Genomic DNA, 17,976 nt, shown 5'->3' on the forward strand with positions numbered 1-17,976 from the left:
ATACTTGAGTAACCACCAAAGGAGGAGTTTAGAAGCCATTCTATAGCCAAGCAGCCAAGATGACATCTTCTTACTTCGTGCTATCTGTGTGTCTCCTAGTGTGTGTGGACTTAGCAAAGTGTGATGACTTGGAAAATCACAAGGTAAGTAGGCAACAAAATCAAGACATTGGCGTTTATTAATTTAAGGAGGTAATGCAGAATATTGTTGGGATGCTTTTTTCTTCTCAATGGGGTTAGTAGAGGTGAGTAAGAGTCAGTGTTTCACGATCCACCAATTTCGTAACTTTATTTTCACGACCATTGGGTAAAGGGTGTATGTGACACAGTTCGGATGGTCTACAAGCTCCCCCGTTCCACCCTGGCAAGGAACATTTCTATGGTAACCCTTTTGCCGATGAGGCCGTTTGTAACCAAGTGTGTATGCAATCAGTAGTCTTTCTGTCAAGTGGTTTAGCTCATTTTCGGTGTGCGACCAGCCGGTGTATAGGGAGTGAGAGACATCCACTGGTCTTGGGAGGGTGCAATACAGCAAACGCCATCCACTGCAGGACACAGCATGCATGCTCCAGCGGATCTTGTCTTCACACAGGCGGGGTTAATTTCCGCTGTTACCACCAATTGTTTTAGTAAACGTATTGAGTAAGTCGCTCCAGAGTATTGAGTAAGTCGCGCGACAATTTCTTCCCCTCACCTGGGAAAGTCTTGCCCTCACCTGCTTTCAATGTCTTGTCCACATGTATATGTACCCTTGCTCGCCACCTGTGCTCTAGTACTTAAGGTTTACAGAACATGTTCCCCCTAATATATCCTTAGTGTCATGGTGATGCTTTTCAATCTCCTTCTGTCTTTCTGTGGAATAGAAGCTGAACCTATGTCTAAATTTAAAGCTTCATATTAATCTATTCGCAATGTTATATACTTTTTCATCCAGTTACTCTGTCCTCTTCTCTCAGCGCAACGTAGTCTTGGAAAAGTCGTTTGTAATACTCTTTTTCTCGCGTGAAAACTGTTCATGCCTCAGAGTCCGTTTCTGTTTATCACGAATGTGCTTGCCCACTGTGTTTTACATGCCCGAGGATCTGTCCGATACAAACGTCTTGGACATTTCTCTCAAGAGGGGCGTGAATTTATGCAAACTACAAATCTTTATTCATATTTAAGTATTAAGTAAGTAAGTTAGTAAGTAAGTAGGTAAGTAAGTAAAACTTTATTTCTCCTAAAAGGAAATTTGTATACTCGCAATGCAAAACATAAAGACGGATATCAAATGTAAATATATTATATGTAAAAATGTGGGTATATACAGATAATACGATAAAAAAGGATAATAAAAATCAACGTAACATAGTATAATTAAAAAGCTTAATTTCACGAGGGATAAAAGAATCCCGGTATTTGTTTGTTTTTAGTCCCTGAAGTCTCAGCCTACCAATGCCTCTTGTCATTTGACTGTCATGCAGTTGATCACGGAGAGGGTGGCTAGATTCATCCCATATAAAGTCTAATTTAGACTGAAAAGGGAATGGTAGACCGAATCAAATGAAGGCAGGGACTTACCAACCACCCTTTCTGCTTTCTTAATAATGCTATTGATATGATTTTGTCTGTATTATTAACGTTACCACCCCAACAGACCAAGCAGTATCGCCAAACCCCACAAATGGTAGCACTATAAAATAATTGTAAGAATTCCGGACGCATATTAAAGTTGGACATTTCCTAAGACAGTATAATAAAGTTTAACGACGGAAATCAATTTACATTTCTTTCGTCTTGAAAACATTTAATTCAAGAAAATTTGTATCACAATAATTTACGAACGATTGCAGCTAACTAAGGTACGTACTATCATCAATATCATTAATTAGACCAATCATGGCGGTATCATCAGCAAATTTAATGAGTGGGCACCCTTCCTCCGAAGATCTGTAATCATATGTGTATAATGCAAAAAGGAATGGTGCTAGCACTGTCCCTTGAGGGTCTCCCTTATTAGAACAAATTTAATCAGAACGACAAGTAGGGCTAAGTTTAAAAAAATGTGTTCTGTTTGTAAGATAATTAATGAACCAGTGAATTATGCCATTGGGAACCATCATTTTTATAAGTTTGTCGACCAATATATAGGTTTTAATGGTATTAAAGGCGGATGAAAAATCAAAGAATAAAACACGGGCAAACTTCCCACGACAGGAATGTTCAAAGGTGGGAAAAAATCCTTTCAAGGATGGTATCTTTACAACTATGACTCGATTGGTATGCAACTGAAAATGATCTAAAAAGGGAACTACAAATGGTTTAAAACGTTCTAAAAATAAACGTTCATAAATGTTCATAATAATACAATTCATGTATTACCCATGGTAGCTTCCATGATATAATGTATACCGTCACTGGCCAGTGAAGATATGTTCCATGCTTATCCTGCATGACATTCAAAGCCATAATGGACATCTTTCAGCTGCTCAGTGCATTTTCTGTATCCCTTTCTTTTTTATTGTTAGACCATTCCTTTTGATGTTGTCTTAATGTTTCTGGCCACATCAGAGTGAACGATTTCATCAAAGCAAAAGTTTTGTTTTGTTTTTCACTATTATGTTTAACTCATTTATGTGCTCTCGATATAAACAACTACTGGCCTGTCAAAAAAGCTGGGAAGCGCGAGATTGTTGTTATATTACATTTTAAATTTTGTGGTATAGACACAGTTTACATGCTAGTTTTAAGGATATTCCGGTGGCAAGTTACATAACTCTTAAAGATAAACTAATTCTCGCTGTCTAGTTGGAACCCCTATCTTCATATCTTGTATATCTAAATCGATCGACCCGCGGAATGATTGTTCCCTATTTTGACATTACTCCAGGAAGTGTATCACAGTAGAAGGTCTGTTATGTCATCATGACATGGCGGTGTTCTTCAATAGCTTTACTTTTGTATTGTCATGTTCTTGTGGATTTATCCTTTATATGTGATACATATGGAAAATGTACTTAGTTGTGAATTTCATCAAAATGCAACTGTTTTTCTTGAGAAATGTATTACTTTCCTTTATGACTGAGTGACTTTAGCATTATAAAAAATTTAAACAAGCAATTGCCACAAACAGTTCGACAACATCACCAAATTTGAAAAAAAAAATGTCTTGATCAGATGCATTATATTCCCACGATTTGTTAAACCATCAACCTTAGCCACCGCTATTAATTGTTGACAGTGGTAGGTGATTTGATCATTCAGTACATTTTGATATCGTCGCAATAAAATTGTTGTATGCTGTATATACTAATATCCCACAGTTTTATAAAGTTCTTCAGTGTAATGCTCTCTGTTCTTTGCAGCGTAATGGACTCATTACATCACCCGAATCCGATGACAGTCTGCCGTCAAATGGTGGTAAGTACCTGTCTGACTTGGAATGACTCCGTATTCATCCTCACATCACAACACGGTTGCAATGTAATTGTACTATCCTTCATGGATGTGTACCCGTAAGCTACTCTATGCATGTTGGAAACCTAGTTTATATATAAAGGCAACCTTTAATTACTTGCACTGTATCATAACCAAAGGTGAATACCACTCATGGGCTACGCTGCGAGTGCGCACGATTTTGAAAGCCTACGTGTTGTATGTGTGGTATCTACTGGGGCATGTTGACCAGGGATTACAAAAGGAAGTCGCATTTTGAAACGAAACTCTAGCTGTACACTATATTCTATACTATAAATATATATTTTCTAATGAATGATGTTTTAAATGATAAGATTACACTACCATAAGCATACCCCACCCGCTCCTACACAAATAATCTCACAAATATGCAACCAAACACAGACGCACACATCCACAAATTGACCTCAAAGCAAAAGAACTGACATAAAATAATTATGCCTTTCGCAGGTTCAACTTTCCTTCCAGCCAACATGCAGGCATCTTATTTTCTCGGTCAATGCGTAATGTGTCCACCAGGTGACCCAGGACCTAGAGGGGCCCCAGGGTCCCAAGGATTGCCGGGACGAGACGGTCGTGATGCCATCCTTTTTAGTAAGTACAGATTTTGTTATTCATTTGATCCTCTGTGTATTGGCAATTACTAAGAATGAACCTTTCACACGCCGTGTGCAGCTGACAGTAGTTCAGGTGATGAGAAACGTGGAACCGCAATCTGCTACTCTACTAATACCTTTAATGGTCTACATATCGACTTTAATTTTAGCCAGTACCAGGAATCATGTTTTAGTTTTGTTCTATTCTCACATATTCCAATTCTATTCGGAGAATGCTCTAAACTAGAGGAAATTCTCTGAATGAGATTCTGTCCCAGCTTTAATCTTCCTTTTTTTGAGGAGATTCTGTTCTGGTGTTAAATGAGTGTTGCTGAGTGTTGCTAAGGTTTCGCCTAAGTGTTGTACTTTCATTCTAAGTATTGAGACATACCATGACAACATTCCAGTAATTGTTTCCTCCCTGGTGGCATACATATGATCACGCTTAGAAATTTAACACTAAATTAGGATATCCCGGGACAGAATATTCTGTGTTGCCTCACAGTCAAACGTCCCGTTAATTGCCTAATCACAAACAACTGTTAAGCTCTTTCCGTCATCGGGGAAAATGGAAGATAATTATGATCATAACACTATGAACATTCTTTATATTATGAAAGCCCATGTTATCATTATGATGTCATTTTCTTACTTTAAGTATATATACAGGTGCGTATCCAGGGGGGGGCGTTTGGGGCGCGCGCCCCCCGGGTAAGGGAAAGAGGAGAGAAGAAAAAAGGGGAAAAGGAGGAAGGAGAGGAAGGAAGGGAAAAGAAAAAGAAGAAAGAGAGAAAAAGGAGAAAAAGAGGGAGTAGAAGATAAACGCCAAGACCTCGGGAAGAGAAAGAGGAACAGTCATAATTACAGCGCTGATCCCTTTTATATACACAGGGTAGCCAGTGACAGATCGAGAATTACGGAGGGGACGTGCGCCTCACCCTACTCCTTACACCGACAACTCCATTTTTGACGTTCCATTTTTCCTCTCTCACTAATGTATCTATATACATACTATATATGGTCTATCATAACGCGAATGTGTGTATGGACGCCTTAAACAATTGTACAATTGTGCTATGGAACCAACTGTGGCTGGTCTTGAACTCGACCGAGTCGTCGGGGAACATGACGAATTTCGGGAAGGGGGCGACCGCCCCCCCCCCCCCGAGCAAATATTCTTTATGATATTGCTAGTAATTTCAAACTAGACAATGATTAGATGCTACTCTCAAGGCCTGGGAAGTGTCATTTTCAGCGATCTGGGTGGCATTTTCGGCCAAAATTTTCTTGTACGCTTCGCGCCAACTCATGGTGGCGCTACGCTTAGATAGTTTGCCTACAGGTTTCGCCCCTACCTTGGCAAATTACTCGCTACACGCCTGTTCGAATTTGTAAAGCAAAGAGCAGATATCACATCATATCAGTGAGCATGAAAATGCATGTTCCAGGATGAACAGCCTCAAAACTGTATATGTGTGTAGTCAAAGGCGTAGGAGCCCAATTGGATTTGGGGGGCTGTAACGACTTGCCCGAAAAATATAAGCAAAATTTTTCGCGCGCAAAGCGCGCGTTCAGCGTGTCAAGGTCATTATCATATAAGCAAGCATCGGTCATTACATCGCATGGAATCGTGTGCCGTACGGTCAGTGAAAGTTGCGCAGTATACCGCCGGATGCTAATGTAAACAACGAAATGTCTTATGTAGATGAAGAAAAAGCATACAGGTCTAGTTATGTCAAAACTCTCTTTTACAGTATTAATGGCGAATTAGTCGGCCAAGCCTAGATCTTCATTTTAATTACCAAGGAGATAATTTTTAAATTATTCATTTCCTTAACCTACATTATTGCTATTTATTTTTATTTCAGTAGGTGCCCGAAAATTCTCAGCATATTGCCCGAATTTTGGTTGGGGGGGGGGGCTGCATCCCCCGCCTCATACACCTATGTGTGTAGTGTTCGGTTTCGAAATATCTGATATCGGAAATATCTGCTATTTTTCATTTCCTCCAACCAAGTTTTATAATAGCCGTTATAAGAGGTTTTAATATTTCTACACCAATAAATTAACTCTGTCTGAATTTTCGAAAATTTCCTGACCAACATTCTTCATCCTACTTCCCTCTGTTAGTGCAATTTTGACCTATCTGTTAGGGGTTCAAGGAGGTTTTTCTATATTGATTTTCCATAAATTGAATTTTGTGCAACATTATGAATTGTTTTGTAGTGATTTTATTCACGAGAAATGTGAATTTTCAAATTCTCAACAAATAATAGGCTTAAAACCTTGAAAGTGGGGCTTTCGGATATTGTGGGCCGTGACGTAGAAACGCCTACAAAAGCAATGAATGATCCACAGGACATGCAATGAGGTCGAACATGATGTGTGACTGGTGACAATCTTCAAAAAGGTTATGGATGGGGAAAAAAACTATTGGGAAATACTTGGTTCTCAGGCAAAAGTGTACATCTGGTTCGTCATTTTCAAGCCCGAGAAGTGCCATTTCCGATGATCTGGGGGGTATCAAAACCAGAAAATTTCTTGTACGCTCCGCGCCAACCGATGGTGGCGCTCCGCTTAGATAGTAATTCGCGCCCCCCGGGTTAGAAAATCCTGGATACGCGCCTGATATAGTTCAATTTGTAAAAGATAAGTCCAGGCGCTTTGAGAGGAGAAGAACTCGGGGGGGGGGGGATAAGGTCAATATAAAAAGCATAGGCTCTCTATGTCCCAAGGCATGGATGTTAGGTGGTATCTATCACGTGTTTATCATATTACACATGGTATCCACTCTTTATTTTGTCTACGTGGGCATTACTTTGCGGTTATTTTCATGTAGATCCAGTTGATGGTCCGCCTCCTAAACCACAACCTCCAATACCACCACCTCCACCCAAAGATGGTCCATTACCGGGTGCGACGTACATCAGATGGGGCAGAACAACTTGTCCTACAAATGATAGGAAAATTTATAGTGGTAAGACATCCCCTTTGGGGAAGACTAGGTAATGTGTTCAAATCTCTGGTAGTTTTATTTCACCCATCCGATCCCACCTCATATTCCCACACATACACCTTGAAGACCACATTCGTCCAAGTGTAGGCCTGTAAATGCACGCAATGGCGGGAATATTCATACCCCTCACACCCCTCCCATTCATATTCAGAAAGTGGTACTAAATACTATGATGTTATCAGTTGTAGTAAACAAGTGACAATATTTTCTTCAATCTGCATGACTGTTCGATTGACAATTGCTTGAATGAATGTTTAAAGAGAGTAATAATTAACGTAAGAAAATGTCAAAGGTCAGTGAAGTTCAAGGTTAATATACTTCAAACGTGGAGAGTATACAATGATTAATCGATGACTTTTCAGACTAATAACATCATATCGGTCATACACAGAAATTTGTGATCTGACACAACATGGATTGCCAACTTGTTGTCTTGAAAATCGCTAAAAGGGAACACAAATATCTGAATATAATAACCCTTCTGGGGTCACACTGCCTTTCCCCACCCTCCAGTAAAAAATTGTTAGATATGTTCCTTACAAATTTCAAGAATAATTCGGGTATTTCTGGTAATTGAACCAAGTTGCCTCAGTGTAACAAATCGTGGGTGATATCACTAAAGTGCGCCCTTCTTGTTTAGTTATCTGTGGAAACAAGACTTTATTACTTCTAATTTTCTAATGAATAAAACAGTATTAGTGTAAATGTATAACGTTTCTTCTTGCAGGTGTAACGGCTTCAAGCCATTACGCTCACAAAGGGTCAGGCAGTAATTTTCTCTGTTTGCCGATGAATCCCATATTGAGCCCACACTCTAACCATCAACGCCGCTCGTACATAGAACCCCGCGGATGGCCAAGTCCCGCTGCAGCCCCTGCCGTCATCAATGCGCCTATTTATGGAACGGAATACAATGAAGCTCTTCCGAATAGTCCGAACATTCGGAACTCTGAAGCTCCATGTGCCGTTTGTCAGGCAACCGGACGACAGAGTGTTGTGATGATTCCGGGATCTGTTGAGTGCATTGGCGAAGGTGGGTGTCCCCCCACCCCATTCTCAGTATTTTCCATTGTTTTCTTGAAGTATAATAAGAAGCCGGCAATGGTCACAATAAGTGTCTTTATGTGGATTTTGGCAATATGAAAGCACTGATACACAAAACGGTTTATGTTCAGTTACCAGTTTCGACTACCTTCCAGAAAGGTATGTTGGATGTTGATGTTGGATTATTTCCCATACTTGATTTGACTTCATTACAAGGATTATTGCACATAATTTTGGTAGGAAGGCATGTGTCGGATTACTTACTCTTTTCCTCCCTGTATTTTACATTGCCGTTGTGCTTATTATTTCCTTAAACTTGTATATGTTTTACTCTTGTTATTTCAACGCATTTCCGCATGTCCCAGCTCGTGTCTATGTCGTCACCCGATTCCTTGATCATGTACTTGTTATTGGCTTAGTACATGTTATTGACAATGCCCATGCTATTGACCAGGTACTTCTTATTGACCATGTAGCCTACTTGTTATTGACCATGTAACCTACTTGTTATTGACCATGTAGCCTACTTGTTGTTGACCATGTAGCCTACTTGTTATTGACCATGTAGCCTACTTGTTATTGGTCAGGTCCTTGTTATTGACTATGTTCTTTCTATTGACCATGTCCTTGTTATTGACGATGTCCTTTTCATTGACCATTTCCTTTCAATTGACCATGATCCTGCTCCTGTCTGCATTCTTCATCTTGTACTTGTTATTTCTCATGTCCTTTGTCTTTGTTTATCTTTGCTCCAGGTTGCTTTCTTGCTTTTCACTTTCATTGCTCTTTGCGGTTACAAGAATCTCTTCCCCTGACCAATTTCATTGCTTTTGCTTAAATCTTTGCTGTTATCTGTTCACCTTTGTTGATGCTTTTGCTCGTGTCATGAACAAGACAAAAAGATAGGATCAGGTCATGGAGAAGGGAGTGGAAAAGAAATGCGACACGGGCAAACTCTTTCTGTAGCTCATATTATGGTTCATTATGTTGCTCGTGTTCTTGCTGTTGTTACTCGTACCTTCTTTATGAAATATTCGTAAACATGGTCATGATTTATTATGACAGTTGTCATAGCAAAAGGTGCCATGGTTAAGTTAATGTTCATTAGTAATGAGTCTTGGCGGTAGGGAAGGGAGAGGGGGGGGGGATTCTTGGTTTGTTGAACGAGGGTGACACGAAGACCACATCGTGGAGGGTGTGTGCTTGGGTATATATTTATATGTTAAATCTACACCTTTGTGCTAACAAAAACCAAACGACCTATCAGATTTTCTCCACACGTGGTAGAAGGTATAAAAAAAATTACCCTATGATATGAACTTATGTGTTCTCAGTCTTCATATGAACAGTCATACTAGGTCTAATTAGGCAACTGTAACTGTTCTTCCAGAACTCCAAGGACAAGCATTTAAACTGAGGTCAACGATCAAGGGTTTAATAGTCAAAATTTACTTGTCCAATATTCTCCTAGTGGGAAGATGTCATCTGTAGGTAACGTGTCAATTGCAGACCATTAGAACGTAAAATGAAGCACAAAGTTAGTAATTAAAGTAAAACGTGGTTTTTGCTGTAAGTCTAACTCCAAGGGGAAATATTAAATTGTCTTAAGAAAACTGACTGTGGTAACTGATGTCAAGTGTATTATGGTACGCTAATAACTGTGAAAATTCTTCACCACTCTACCAATATTCTCAAAATTTTGCAGTGATAACATGAATCGTGATAACGACTTGTGCCTTGAACACCTTCAGAACCAAATATCAAAGGTCAAAGACATGACGACAAATGTTGACAAGACGTGCCTTTTCTTACATGATATTTTCGTATTGATTTGTAGGGTGGACTCTTGAGTATCGGGGATACATGATGTCATCTATCTATACTGCTTACAAATCTGAATTCATTTGCGTCGATAACCACGCAGAAGCAATTCATCGTAGCGGAGCGAGCAATGAAGAGTCGACAATTGTTCCAGTGCACGTTAAATGTAGTGCAAATGGTGGAGGTCTCCCGTGTGCTCCTTACGCTGATGGCCAAGACTTACCTTGCGTTGTGTGTACCCAGTAATGAACACTGGCAGTATCAGCGTACAAAACCCTCAAGACAAATTGTTGACTGCATAATTGATATTTCAGTGACATTCAATGTTCATTTTTAATTTCTTACCTATATATAGACGAATTAACATTTAACAGTGATTCGTATCCCTGCCGCAACAGCAGTGATCGATGGTTAGGTAAATTACACGATGAATTTCGAGAAATAAGAGTGACAAAGTGACCCTCAACTGGGTTCACTTATAAACTCAAATAACAGTTTTTTTAGGTCAAGAAATGAAAGCGCACAGATAACAGGTTTATGCATATTGGTAGCACACATTTAGTAAAAGTTGCATTTCATACGGTGAAGGGCTCATATTGAACTATATCAATAAATCAAGAACGCAGCAGACTTTGTCTCCTCCAGCTTTTCTGGAACCGACGACGGTGACTGTCCGAGGACGGTTTCGACAAAAAGCAACACGAGCAGCAAATGATTTATAACTACGGCTACACTTCTCAAAGACGTAGGAGGGAATTTCTGATTGTGTACACTGTTTGGCTGTGAGTGTATACGGTGAGAGAGAGGAGGTTCTGCGAAACCCCAGGAAGCATCATCATTTGCAACAGTTCTTATTCTCAGGTTTTTGTATAAGGTAGTACGTGTCAGAAAAGAGCCCCTCAGCCCTAGACTTGTGGGGGAATAGGGATGGGGCATGAGCAAAATTGTAAGTGTAAGTTCATCACATTCAGTTGTCGTATGCTGAGCTCCATTATTTATAGTCTCAGTTTTGCCGTCGTTTAATCCTCTACCAGCCTATCTCTTTCATCTTACCCCTCTCTCTCTATTCTGTCTAATTTTGCTATTTTTCATTATTCTATTGTACAATTAAGCTGTATGTCCATCTGTCCCTTATATATGTGACCATAGTCTGTTCTTGAGAGAATGAAAAATATAGTCACTTAACGAGAGTTGTCATGTAGTCATATTACACAATTTTACAATGTCTTTTCCAATAATTAAGCAATTTCATGCAATAAATAGAACAAAAGCAAAGGGAGTATATGCCATAAAAGTCTGATTAGGCAAACACATATTATTAACCACATGCAAAAAACAAAGCCGAAATCCAGGCAAGATTTATTTACTTTTTACTCAACTGTTTGAAAGGAAATTTGATAAGGTAATATACTGAAATTCATTATTTTGGGCGTCCGTTGGCGTAGGAGGCGGGGGCGACAATATATTTCCGTGAAATATGATGATATTGTTTTTGGTCACCCCTTTTTTATAACATGCAATGTTAATTAACACTATCACTGCCAATTCTGTAAACATGATAATGTTGACGTAACACTACAGCAAACGTTATACCAACATCAATCGCTAGTCGCAAACTAACAGTCGAATACAGGAAAAAGGAAATTTGTTTAAACCGTTGTGTGACACCAGTTCTTTAACCTTTGTCTCAATTGTCTGCATGTAAAATTATTACTGCACGCTATTTCTGACTTTTTTGTATTAACCATATGCTCCAACAGTTTTTTATGGCCGTGTTAGTTAGATGATGTATCAGGAGTCCCTTCAAATGGAACAGATGCCGCGGACGGTGTTCATCAAAGGTTTGTGAGCGACTAAAAATTACATAAAATATCATGGTTTCTTTGTTCTCATATGCAGCAACTTAATCATCACGATTATAATCGTACCGGACACGTCACACATGTATTTCCTTTGTCTTCGACGCTGAGACACGTTTATAATCTAAGGCAGCTGTTCAATCAGTTCAAAGTAGCTTTGTCAATATACTGCACTTGAGCGGTTTTCTTTTTTTTTTTCTTATTGTCTCTGGTTGTAATATTAGCGCTAGCTTAATCACACAATAGCAAACCAGAAAAAGTAGGGGAAGGTCCAAACTTCAAATTTTAAGTACCAAGCATATTTTAATGCGAGAATCAGTAGCAAGGGCGTTGGTCATGGGTATATCTACCAAGCCTTAAAAGTCACAATAAATTAAAGCTTGAAACAGACCCGATCAAAATACAGTAAGGATGATCTAACGTACCACGCATTTGCTATTATACTTAAATTAACGTCAATATGCACGACAGTTATACCAATATACGTGCGTGGCTTCAGTTATTCCGCCACATCAGAATTTAAGATTAAAAGCTCCAGAATCGAAGAAGTTGTTGAAGTGTTGCAAAACGATAAAAGAGAAACTTAAGTTAAATGTTATTCCTTGTCTTCAATATTTTTCTAGATAAGTTTTTGCAATACAGAATATGTTCATCTTTTGGTTGCGTTAACGTTAACACAAGCTTCGAACTGGATTCATGAACATTTCTCAGATTCTAAAAGGAAGAAATATAAAGTACCTCAATAAATCATCATAAAGGAGCGTTAGTAAGGTCACTCGTAGGTATCTCTATCGAACAGGATGTTAAAGTCACAATTTAGTCAATAATACACCAGGCACGTAAAAAATATACGCACTTAAACTTAATCCTCAGTTTTGTCTTTAATTACGACTGACGCAAATTGACTTACATGGGTAATAGTTAGAATCTGCCACATGGTTCAAGTTATTTCACCATTTTAGAATATTTTACACCAACGTTATGAAACAGCACGAAACGTCGACAACAACATATAAAACGTTGCTAAAGTTTTATTTCTTTTATAATGTGTTTTGCTAGATATTTTATTTTATTGCAATGCATATAGTGTATACATTGCCCTTACGGACGAACTTTAAACAGGATTCTTGAAAACGCTTTTATCCTTATTTGTTCTTAAATATACGCGATTATCCTGCTACCCTGTCACGTGTAAACCTCATTGGATATTCTGATTAAGAACAGTTAAATAGTTGTTCAAGGGCACGATTGATGCCAGAGAGGATCCGTGGTTTTGAAAGGAGAGAATCCAACGTGCATCGAGTCGTTGAACGCGATTCCAGTTGAGAGGGCTCTGAATAAAATTGAATATCAGCTGTGGATATAGGCATGCTAGGGCATATTCCCGCTATGAATGAGGCCCATAGTTAGATCTACACGTAGTGTGTGGTGCATATAACTATTGAAATGTTTTTTATGTGTAGTTGAATGTGAGGAATATTCAACTCACACATCCCAGCTACTGAATGCCACCGTATTGTAAATATCTACATAAAGACGATCAGCCATTTATGCCCGATAGTGGTTTCAGAATTTGCGACTCCAAATTATATAGTACACAATAATGAGCCTATGTTATTATCCATCTGATGTGGCTGATGGTTTGGTTCGTCAAGGTACAAGCAAGTTTGATATCATAACTGTTTAGATTTTGAGCTACAAGATGTGTGAAGTGAACATAGTATATAACCTCCGCCTCTTGCGTTTAAATCTTCCCATCATGTTTCGTCCAAGATAATCACCCTTGACACACATTTAGTGTAAAGGAAACTGCAATGGTGATGGGGTTTGTTTGATTGCTGCAATAGCCTTCACAGCTTTGTATATGCGTTTTGCAACTGCGCTTTTGTTTTTATATCGGGTTATGGGGTAGGAGGGTTGGGGTCTTCAGGTTTTTTTCAAACAATAACAGGTGTATAGAATAAAATATGTGATGTTGCTTTTGCGGGATATGGTACATCCGATCTAGCAGGTTCTTTCGGTGGTGAATAATGACTTGCGGCTTCAAATTGAGGCGGATTTGTAACGTTTTGCCGTGACGTGTTATTTCGAGCCGTTGTTATTTAGGGAGCCGATGGGCATATGTGCTAGCTAACCCTTTACAACTTGAAGTTTGTTTAGGCGTTGTGTGGAAATGGGAAATGATTGTTGCTAGGATTTTAGTTTCTGTGGGGATCAGGTTTAGCTTGTACCGCTGTTTTGGCTGTGACGTTTTGGGTTCTGCTAGTGGGCGGGTCGCCCTCTTATTAAAGTTTACATTTAACAACACACCAAAACAGCCAACTGATAGGATAAATGTATTTGTTAATATGTTAAGCTTGATGTACAATTTAATTTTGTTGAACAAAATGAATCACATTACACAGATATTAGAATAAACTCATCGATACATACTGTTTCAATAAGGAAGTGACGAGTTGATTTACAACAGACACTGAAAAACGATTTCCTCATAGTGGAAATGCAACATAGTACCTATTAAATTTAGACGTTCGATGAAACATAAAGCAGGAACTTTAAACATGTCAGCCACATCGTTACGGTACTAATTGCCAGTCACAATATTCGTAGGCCGTAGGTTAAGAAAGATATTGTCAGCAAAGATAAAACCCTGGCGAATATGCCAATGTACCCAAAATTAACACTAGTAGTTGTTGAAGGAAATATATATAGTGTAAATAGTATATGTGATCTTTTCAAGACTCCGTTGTTTCTTATTTAAACGACAAACGGATGATTGAACCAAACCAGTTCTAAACATTGATTTTTACATGAAAACGCTTTTGTCTTTTCTAGCGATGCTACCACTACATGGAATATATTTTCAGTCCCCGTTGTAATTATTAGCCCCACTCTCCACATCTAGAGTGAAATATTGTACCTTGCCAACGAGGTCATTGTCGCCTTCGGTATCCTGCGATAGGTATGAATTTTAATATAATTTTTTGGTTAATGCCATGTTAACACCTTTAAAAAAATGAAATTGTGGGTTTTCATGTGTTAGAATGGTTTATCTACAATATTACAACACCACCCATTCACTACTTTCCGTAAATGCAGCTGCAAAAGCCAGAAATTCGCTGTCGAAGTATTCCCCTCAGACATCCCGAGCTGACTCTCCTGAAAAAAACAAAAACACAAAGCTTCCCAATGCAGTTCATATGACGTCAGAAAAGCGACAGTTTCAGCCAAAGCCGACTCCCCAATTGTTACTGTTACTGCGTCATACAGTTTACTACGCACAGGTAACTACAAGACACCCTCCTCTTCAACTGAAAGTTTTCTCCCGAATCTTTCGATTCTGAGGAAATTGGCCTTCACCTCTCAGAACTTTCGTAAGCTTTGACGAAAATTATTTTCTTCCCTACTTCTAACCTTTTTTTGTAAAGCCATTGAAAGCAATTAAAAATTTGCAATCAGCAGATTTTGGATTTAGTAATCTCTTTCTATAGACAACTGGAACACTTAAACAAATAGTGGTATTAGTGCAGTTAACCATATTCCTTCCCTCTAGCTTTGTTTTATTTTCTGTTTGAATATGTTGGAGAAAGGACGGTTTCAATACTCCAAAACTCATAGACAGCCTAAATGTCTTGCTTTTTTTACCAATCATTGTTATGAATGAAGTATGTCTTGCTCGATGAGGCTGGAATAAAATGATTCTAAGATTATGTCAAAGAGAAACAAAATTGATTGCATCCTTACCTGTCCTATTTCATGAAAGGAAGAGCAAGTAGGGATTTGGCAAACCTCATGTACTGACGGTCGCTTCTCTTCCGACGCATCCCATGACTGAAGCATCTTACAGAATATATCCACCCCCCAAAAAAAGGAACAGTAAAGAAATGAAAACAAGGACATTCATCTAGGCTGATATGGTTTCAGCCAAGGAAATCTACGTATTGTTATCTGCTTTACTTATACAAGGCTGTCAATAAAAGCAATGCTCGAATTGTAATGTTCTTCTAATATTTTTAGAACCCAGCTAAACATATATACACGCAATGACCCATGTGTACTGATTCATTGCTTACAGTTGACCAAACAACTTTATTGACAAGTACATGTAATATGGTTTCTAAACAGGTACTTCATTACCTGCGTAATGATTTACAAGTAAAGTTGAAAGGATATCATCACGGAACTGAACACGGAAATAATTTTGCGACAAAGCAACTACAAACAGGAAACTATATGCAACATTTGATTATGTGTTAAAGGTTTAAAATGACTGTTTTATTCATGATAACTAGTTTTTGCAAGAACATTTAAATAAATATATTTGTATTGAAACATAGTTATCTTTAAAACAAGGGACGCCCAACATACATTCTTTTCACAGCACTCGTGTTGTGGTAAACTAAGCATTTGAGCGCATCTGCCTTAGACTTACATGCAAACTTAAGCTAACAGGTTCGCAGGCGACAAGCCTATGTTGCAGGTCACATTTGACAAAGTCTGTCAACGTTGTTAGTAATTATGTTCTCAATACACAGGTATCTGCACCGAGGTATTCAAAACCTCGTTCGATTCATTTTCAAAATAGTATTCTGTTCTCACTTCCCACCAGGACAGGCAAACGAAAACTAAGTACATAAGTAAACCGAGTTGAAGCTGGCAAACGTTGTACAGTAGTTCTATTAGGCATTTGTTTTGTAGAGTATTCAAAATCATACGAAGTTTTGTACAGTGGAGTATGAGGATCGTGAGAAGCAATTTCTCAAAGTTGCAAGGAAAATGTGGTAAATTTGTCTGATTAAAGGTCAATTTTGACTGAAATTTTTAGGTCATTCACAATCACAAGAAAATATAAATAGGCCTAGGTAAATTAGGGTGCGACAGTCGGAAATTCCGACTCTACCACTCAAATTTTCCAACTATCGTCAGTTTTACCAAGATTTGGGGGGGGGGGTGAGACACCCACACCCCCCTATAGCGACGTCCCGCCAAGAAGGGAAATATCGAAAAGGGAGGCTGTCTTCAATTTGTCTGCAAAAAGTTATGTATATTAATTGTGTATAAGACACTTACACAATGGAGATCTCTTCACCTAGACCCTTTCATATCACCACGAATCCCCTTACGAGTTACTTTTAATAAATAAAATGTTGTCATATGGTCATGATCATATGGTTACATCTCGATGAAACCGGGGATTGGGGTTGAGAGGTTTTCAAATTGTTTTGGTTTTCGTGCCCAGGCCCTGATTTGGTTGCCTTTTCTTACACAAAAGTGTTAAAATACCGTGGCCCTTGTTAGGTTAGTATGTACGTAATGCTTTCACTTTAATATTTAAAGAATGAACAATCAGAACGTTTACATACATTTGTGTCCTGAATTTATAAGTGAACTGTAATATAAGTTGATTAAATATTGTATTGAATGACATAAAGCTGTGTTCTTGCCATTGAATTCGAAGTGCCTTAGAAAGTACTGACAAAAGCCGTTCTTAAGTTATTCAGTGCTGACAACTTTAAGGGATTCCATTAAACCTATACATGATTTTAGTAGATATAAAAGCAAAGCTGTACTAATACCTTTTCTAGCAGATGATAGATTCTCTTCTTTGTTACTTTCTCTGGCCAGAAATCATATACTTTGCAATTTTTAGTTTCGGTTAGAGTATTTTCCCAGACGTTAACTCAGGATGTTGATACTGTTACATTAAAAAGAAAGTGAAAAAGGTTTGAATTTAGTTACTGTAATTACTTCCTGATTGTAAGCGGGACTCACACTTCGAAGGAAAGTGGGACATTGGACATTGAAAAAGCAGCCAGGGAAACCCCTCAAAACTGTCCTGACGAAACAGGTCATCCATGTATTCTGTAGCACTACTTTTTAGTTTTGAATGTAATTCAACGACTTTTAAATGACTGTTTCAACTAATTTGTGACATGGGTTGTCGTCTCTGGTCTAATTTATAAATTAATTTTTATAAACTGAAGTAACATGTAATATCTTCAGTATCTTATTTTTTTTCATTGGTCTAGTATGTTGCCACCCATCAAATTATGGAACACTACACTCAACATATAAGTCTCAGCTTGTCTTGCAAATCAAACTCCGTGTATTTCAATGCAATGCAAAACGTATAAAAACTATTTTTTATAACAGTTTTGTAATATCAGTCCACGTTATTTTGAAAT

The 17,976-nt window shown here is 38.3% G+C and overlaps 2 protein-coding genes across 4 annotated transcripts in view; one reads left to right on the forward strand and one right to left on the reverse strand.

Moving 5' to 3' along the window:
• LOC139975801 (uncharacterized) overlaps positions 1-17,976 on the forward strand; it is a 218,521-nt gene continuing 200,545 nt past the window's right edge. Inside the window, exons 1-6 of one of the 2 annotated variants that reach the window (XR_011795882.1) lie at positions 1-143; positions 3,344-3,398; positions 3,906-4,049; positions 6,891-7,028; positions 7,795-8,100; positions 9,949-10,426. Coding sequence is in view for 1 of the 2 variants with exons in the window: in XM_071983997.1 (XP_071840098.1) it covers positions 60-143; positions 3,344-3,398; positions 3,906-4,049; positions 6,891-7,028; positions 7,795-8,100; positions 9,949-10,178 (957 nt within the window). In the remaining variant the exon portion in view is untranslated. Of the gene's footprint in view, positions 144-3,343; positions 3,399-3,905; positions 4,050-6,890; positions 7,029-7,794; positions 8,101-9,948; positions 10,558-17,976 lie in introns of those variants that run through there. The other variant, XM_071983997.1, reaches the window with a different exon arrangement.
• Positions 13,115-17,976, reverse strand: part of LOC139975797 (uncharacterized) — a 32,347-nt gene continuing 27,485 nt past the window's right edge. For both annotated transcript variants that reach the window (XM_071983988.1, XM_071983987.1), the window contains 3 exons: positions 17,368-17,486; positions 15,536-15,631; positions 13,115-14,950 (listed from right to left, as the gene is read on the reverse strand). The gene's annotated coding sequence lies outside the window, so the exon portion shown is untranslated. The remainder of the gene's footprint in view (positions 14,951-15,535; positions 15,632-17,367; positions 17,487-17,976) is intronic.

This window comes from Apostichopus japonicus, chromosome 11 (assembly GCF_037975245.1).
Source record: "Apostichopus japonicus isolate 1M-3 chromosome 11, ASM3797524v1, whole genome shotgun sequence".
Lineage (NCBI taxonomy): Eukaryota > Metazoa > Echinodermata > Holothuroidea > Aspidochirotida > Stichopodidae > Apostichopus > Apostichopus japonicus.